We start from the raw sequence: 6,793 nt of genomic DNA, 5'->3' as shown, positions 1-6,793 counted from the left end.
TTTCAAACACTTTGAAATATTACAATAAAAACTTTTCTTAAATTGAAGTTACAATATTAAAAGATGGCTATGATGACAGCTTGGGGTGTTAGCCACCTGTCAATCAAAGGTAGCCATGGCCAGAATCATACCCTGTTTTATCATCTATTTTCTTCTAAAGGGGACCATTATTTACACATTACCATCAGATTGTCTTGAAGAAGACTTGAAACTAGAGATTGAGACCGTAATGTTGCCACCAGAATTTCTTTGGAGGTAATATATCAGATGAGAAGTCGTCAGTTTGTATTGAGATGGAGAGGACCGGACAGTGGAGACCCCTGCTGGAGGTTTGAAAGAATGCAGACTGAAGACACTTCAGGAATTCATTTTCACATTTTCTTTGATTTCAGCTGGTTTATTGGATCACTGAGTAAGTCTGTAGTTTTAAGAGTTTGTTAAAAAAAATGTGCATGTTTCATAAGGACTTTGTCCTCTAATGTGTGTTCACCTTGTGTAATTATTATTAATTAAATGTATTCATTAAATTATTATGATTTCAAAAAAAACGTTTGAGTATTTTTTAAAATATATTTGATATATATATATATATAATATTAAAGAGACCACAGATATCTCTGCAACTCACTAAAATGATCTTGATTAATAAATATACAGCACTAAAAAAAAAGAGGAAAAATATGTTTATGGATTTTTAGGGTCATTTTTACTCACTTTCTGCTTCCTATATGTTCTAAATATGAATGGACTTGTGAATAAATCATGAAGTGAAAGTTTATTAAAACAGCTGATAAACGGCATCAATGAGAAGAAAAATGTTGCTATTCAAACATCAGTCAGGCCACGTGCTGTTGCAGGAAACACAGTTTTATTTCTAGAACATTCTGTCTGTGACTCAAAGTGTCTAGAAACGGATTAATACGTCGTTATAAAGGTTTATACAGAAACAACAGTGGGAAGGAGCTGACAGTGAAACATGTCTGAGATGAAAATATGAAACATATGCAGTAAAAAATCTGAGTGAAATTAGGAAAATATAAAAATATGCAGCATGTAAGTAAATAAAAAAGTTGGCACTTCATCTCTTCAACATTTAAATTTGAAAGCATTTAAATCACTTTTTTTCCCTTCACAGATCAGGAGCCTCTGAGCGTCCTGCTGCTATAAACACTCAGGAGAAATGTGGATTCATCCGCCAAAGAAAAAAGTCCCCAACAGATGCACGACTGCCTCCTGCCTGATAAAAACTGCAGAGAAACTTTTTGTGTTTTTAAAGATTTACGTCTCCAGTGAGAACCAGGAGCCGACAGACAGACATCCTGTTACTTATCTAATGTTCTAACTTCAGTCCGGTTGTGATTGAAACATTCTCACCTTCATGTTTGAGTTATTTTCTAAATGTGAGGTCACAGTCATATGTCTGATGTAACAGATTCACTTTTAGTTAGAAAGTCCAAAAGGTAACATCGGAAACGGAAGCAGAGAACAGCTGTTTGGTTATTTATTTTAATGCCGTTATCTCAAGATCACAAGTTATTATAATTATCTTGTAGTTTTTTGCCAGTAAACAAAAAAACTGAAAAAATCCCAAAATGTCAAACAGCAGCCGCAGCAAGTGATTTAATGTGGAAACACCAGTTCAGAAATCACTCAACACACCACACTTTGCAGAAGAGAAACTGCTCCCTGTCGCTTCACTGATCAAAGGTCTTAAAATATCTAATGTCTTTTGTTAACTCATTATCGGAAGAAAATGAGCTTAATTATCTAGAAGTTGCGTTGTGCATGTTCTCCCTGTGTCAGTGTGGGTTCTCTCCAAGTCCTCTGGCTTCATCCCACAGTCCAAAAACATGCAACTTAGGTTTAATTGGTGACTCTAAAGTGCCTGTAAGGGTGAATGAGAGCATGATTGTCTGTCACTAAGTGTTAGCCCTGTGATAGTCTGGAGACCTGTCCAGGGTGTGCCCCGCCTCTCGCCCAGTGTCGGTTGGGATTGGCTCCAGCCCCCGTGACCCGAGTGCGGATAAGCGGTCAAAGATAAATGAATGAATGAATGTTCATTTATTGTCAAGTCTGAATATGGGGGGCTTCATGGTTCGACTCCGGCCTGCAGCTCTTCTGTGTGGAGTTTGCGTGTTCTTGTGTCAGCGTGGGTTCTGACCAGGTACTCCAGCTTCCTCCCACAGTCCAAAACCATGCATTAGGTTTAATTGGTGACTCTGAATTGCCCGTAGGAGTGTATGAGAGCGTGAATGGTTGTCTGTCTATGTGTCTGCCCTGTGATAGTGTGTATCCCACCTCTTGCCCAATGTCAGCTGGGAACGGCCCCGTGACCCGAGTGCGGATAAGCGGTCAAGGATAATGAATGAATGAATGTTTGAATATAAAGAGCAAGCTTATAGATGGTGCATTGTAAGGTTAAGGTCACGGAGAGAAAAGATGAACATGAGGTCACTTCTCATGTCTCATTGTGACGCCTCAACACCTTCCACACTGTGTTTATTGATGTGATCAACAAGTGTGAAGTACTTAAAGTTACGGTTTTGTTATCTGTCAAACTGACGGACAGCCTTCAGATTTCTGCCGTAGCCGTGTTTCAAATAAAGTCGAATCAATTTTTGAAATGTAGTATTAAAGAAAAGTTTCAATCAAATAAACAAAGCTGCAGTAACGTGCTGTAGTAATGTGTTGCTGCAGGCCAATCCGTCAAACAGAAGAAGAAGAAGAGAGAAAACAACAACAAAAAGAGAGAAAATAGAGAGAAGTCTTCAGGGCTTAGATTAAACTTCTAATTGTTCTTTCCTGTCAGAGGAAACAGCTGATCAGTCATGTGATTAAATGTTTGCTACGTCAGAAAAAAGTGCTTCCATCTCCTGTTTAGAGCATTAACTATTTTTACAAAAAGACAAAAACATCTCAAGTGTAAAAACTTTTTTGTGCATTTGTGAAAGTTTCCATCAAGAATTTATCATGAGAATCTTCAAATCATCAGAGAAATTCACTGATGGAACACGACTAAAGACGGTTTGTTTTTATCTGGAGTTGATGTGTTCATTATTAACGGCATTAAAAGATAACAGTCTGTTGTCAGCTTCCGTTTGTATGTCAGCACATTAAAATAAAACCATTTTCATTTCAAAGTTTTTATTTACACTGCAGCATGTCCACAGTCACTTCTCGGTGGTGTGGCTCTTCATGTGCAGCCTGACGTACGTCTTTCTGTGGAAGCCTTTACCGCAGACGTCGCAGCGGTGCGGTTTCTCTCCGGTGTGCGTGCTGCTGTGCTGCTTCAGTGTGGAGTGGTCGCTGAAGCAGCGGCCACAGATGTTGCACAGATACGGTTTCTCCCCCGTGTGCGTCCGGATGTGTCGCATCATGTTGTGGCGGCAGTTGAAGGACTTGCCGCACTCGCTGCAGAGGAATGGTTTCTCCCCCGTGTGGATCCTCATGTGCATCTCCAGGCTTCCCTGGCTGTCGAAACACTTACCGCACACCTCACAGATCTTCCCGTTTTTGTGAGTTTTCAGGTGAACTTTTAAGTTTTCCTCGGAGTCGAAATGTGTCCCGCACACGCCGCAGAGGTCTGTGGCGTGACTTTTGGCGTGATTCACAAGAGAAACCATGGAGTGGAACATCTTTCCGCACACTTCGCAGATGGTCCGAGTCTGCTGCTTCTTCGGCGATGATGAAGTCTTCATCTTCTTCTCGGCGTCGTCGCCGTTCTCATTGTCGTTGGCGTCGTTGGGTTCGTGGTTCTTCTTGTGCATGTGGACCAGCAGGTGGCGTTTCAGCGTGGAGTAGTCGTTGAAGCATTTCCCGCAGATGGTGCAGGGATACGGCTTCTCACCCGTATGTATCCGGATGTGTCGCATCATGTTGTGGCGGCAGTTGAAGGACTTGCCACACTCGCTGCAGTTGAACGGCTTCTCCCCCGTGTGGATCCTCATGTGCATTTCCAGAGAGCTTGAGGCGCCGAAACATTTCCCGCAAACGCTGCAGACTTCAGCTTTCACGTGCGTCTTCAGGTGAACTTGAAAGCTCTCCTCTGTCTGAAAATGTTCGCCACACACGCCGCAGACGTCCTTCGGATGGATCTCCATGTGATTCACCAGCGAGACGTTAGCGTGGAAGGCCTTCCCGCACACTTTACAGCAGATTCTTGATTTACTTTTTTTGGTGAGGGGCAGTTTCGGGGCCATTGGCAGACGAGGCCCCTTCCTCTTCTTCTTCTTCCACTTGCGGTCGCTGTCGTCGCTCTGAGACCCCACGCTGCCCCTCCACTCCTCGCCACTGTCCTCGTCATGTTCGGCTATAGAGGAGCTGAAGGACACTGCGTCATCGTCCTCCACCTTCGTCTGGTCCTGCTCGGCCGAAGTGCTCGGCACAGGATCTCCCTCGGTGCTCTGAGGACCGGAGGGCGGCTGGTCCAGCTCACTCTTCACGTATGGAGGAGTAAAAATGTACCTGATGGTGTTGTCCTCCTCTTCCTCCTCCTCCTCTGGACCGCTGGCCGGTTCCTCCTGGCTCTTGGCAGTGTGTAGATGCTCCTGGTCGTCATGGTCGAGACCGGAGCTCCAGTCCTGATCACAGTGTTCCTGCTGGTCTGATGTGAAGTCCTCGTCCCAGACGGAGAGAGCCAGCTGTGGCTGGTCTGAGTGAAAACAAAAAGTAAGAAACTTTTAGGAAATAGAAATAAACCATCAACCTCCACTGCTTGTGGAAGTCAACGTCCTCGGCTGACTTTCTGTCTTTCAGAGGATGTAGCAGGCTTATAAAGCCACAGTGATACAATTAATGTCATATGAAACCAGAAACTGACATGTCTATTTGACCTCTGACCTCAAGATATCTGAATGAAAATTGGCTCTGTGTACCCAATATTCTCCTCTTTGCATGTCCACTTTATGCAGTTTTTCTCCTGCAGTAAATATGTTATTTTCACCTATTGCACTATGAATCTCTGTGCATCCTGGAGTCCCTAAACAGTCTGTGAGCTGCTTAAATCGCGTCTGACTGGAAAGCTGAGACTCTTGTGGATTCAATGAGCCCAATTTTATTCTTTCATTCTTGCTTTACTGAAAGTGCTGCCGTTCCAAAACAGGGTGCATTAAAATATCAGTTCTCAGCTGGCCAAGAAATGACTGATTAGAAGGTGCAGAGGAACACAGTCACCAGAAACTCTATGTTTCACATTTTGATCTCACTCACAAGCAAATAGTACATATACTATCAGAACCAGTCAGACTAAACTCATATAGTTTGAAAAAACATATAATTACAATGATTTGACAGGGTGAAACTGAATATAGGAGTCAAACTTCTGGTATAAGGTTAACAACATATTTGTTTAAATTTAATTAAATTGTAATCCTTCAAAAATGTAAATATGTTAAATGAAAAAAAAAACCGCTTTGAAACTGTAAGTTTTTAAAAATATATTATTGAATCGGAGTACAGTTACAAAGTGACGCCAGACACCACTCAATATGATTCATTATTCTTTATTTAAATTACCTGCGCAGATAGTGAGTCCAAGTCATGAGAATTTACTTTTTTCCAAATCATTCCGGTTAAATCTCCAATTCGGCATTAGAAAAATGAGCCAACCGACACACGTTATGTTTTATTTGACACCTGCTCCACAACTTACTGCTGATGGTGATCAGACACAATTAAAGTTTATTTTTCTTTAAACTTAGAGCCGCTGGCTGGATAACTTGTGTGCCGAATGTAAAGGTAGTCACTTGTAATCGACTAGGTATAAAAATCGCGGCCTATTAGGTTGAAACATTTACAGACAAACGGGAAAAGACTTAATTAGTTTATATTTCAATGGAGTTTGGCGCCGTGGCGTTCTTTCCATTAAGTAGGTATCATCTTACACCGGAAAGGCCTGGCTAATCTGAGGCATGTTAACCTGCTAATGAAGCTGTTTTAGCATCCCTCATGTTTAGCTACCAGTGTGTTTATTATAGAATAATAGAGGACATAAACTTAGTCAGTTAAACATGACTAAACACTTCTGACTCCACTTAATTTTCACCGGAGAAGTGGGCGTTGACGAGGCTCATGGTGATTGCGATTCAGTGCATAGTCGGAGCCGGGGCCAGACATGGTGCAGGAATGGATGCATGCTAAAAACCCACAAACCTGAGTGTTTGTTTATCTTTATTTCAGGTTGTAAAACTGTCCGCAGCATCCTGCGCTGCCGGTGGATCTCCCGTTTGGAGAGCAAGATCTCCTCCTCGTAGCCCGCGATGGTTTTTTTAACCGCCTCGAAGATCTCCTCCGCGGCCGCAGACAGCCGCTCGTTAACGAGCACTCTGAGCAGCTGGATGCTGGACATGACAGCGGCGGAGCCTCGGCAGTGTTCCCGGGCCGCAGCGGAGCGACACTCGGTGCTTTTATACGGTGTTTTTGTTGTGAAAACGGCAGGTTGACGTGCAACGTTTGACCGTTATCAAGTTGGCGCTTGTGTTCGGCCAGCACAAAATACTTCCGGTCATAGTTGCTATTTTTCAAAAATAAAAGCGTAATTTTTCTAAAACATTGGTTAAAAACTTTCTCCCCTATTTAAAAAAAAACCAAATTAAATATTAAAGATGAAAACATATATGCATTATAATTTTGAGTCAATCTTTTATAATTTCTGTGTTAATTCTATTCTTATTTTACCTTATTTATATACTTTTATTTAAAACTTCTACTACTACTGCGATTATTATTAATTTAATAATAATTGATGCATATTTAATTAAATAATTCATTATTTAGTGTATTTATTTTATTTATC

General features: G+C 41.7%; 1 protein-coding gene across 1 annotated transcript; it reads right to left on the bottom strand.

Moving 5' to 3' along the window:
* Window positions 1-3,127: 3,127 nt before the first annotated feature.
* Window positions 3,128-6,433, bottom strand: LOC131982564 (gastrula zinc finger protein XlCGF57.1-like). Its single transcript, XM_059347051.1, has 2 exons — window positions 6,151-6,433; window positions 3,128-4,651 (listed from the first exon to the last, which is right to left on the bottom strand). The coding sequence occupies exons 1-2, from the start codon at window positions 6,344-6,346 to the stop codon at window positions 3,171-3,173; spliced, it is 1,677 nt and encodes a 558-aa protein (XP_059203034.1). The 5' UTR covers window positions 6,347-6,433; the 3' UTR covers window positions 3,128-3,170.
* Between the last annotated feature and the right edge of the window lie 360 nt (window positions 6,434-6,793).

This window comes from Centropristis striata, chromosome 13 (assembly GCF_030273125.1).
Source record: "Centropristis striata isolate RG_2023a ecotype Rhode Island chromosome 13, C.striata_1.0, whole genome shotgun sequence".
NCBI lineage: Eukaryota > Metazoa > Chordata > Actinopteri > Perciformes > Serranidae > Centropristis > Centropristis striata.
Note: the sequence above shows the minus strand (reverse complement) of the source record. Positions and strands in the feature narration are given on the sequence as shown.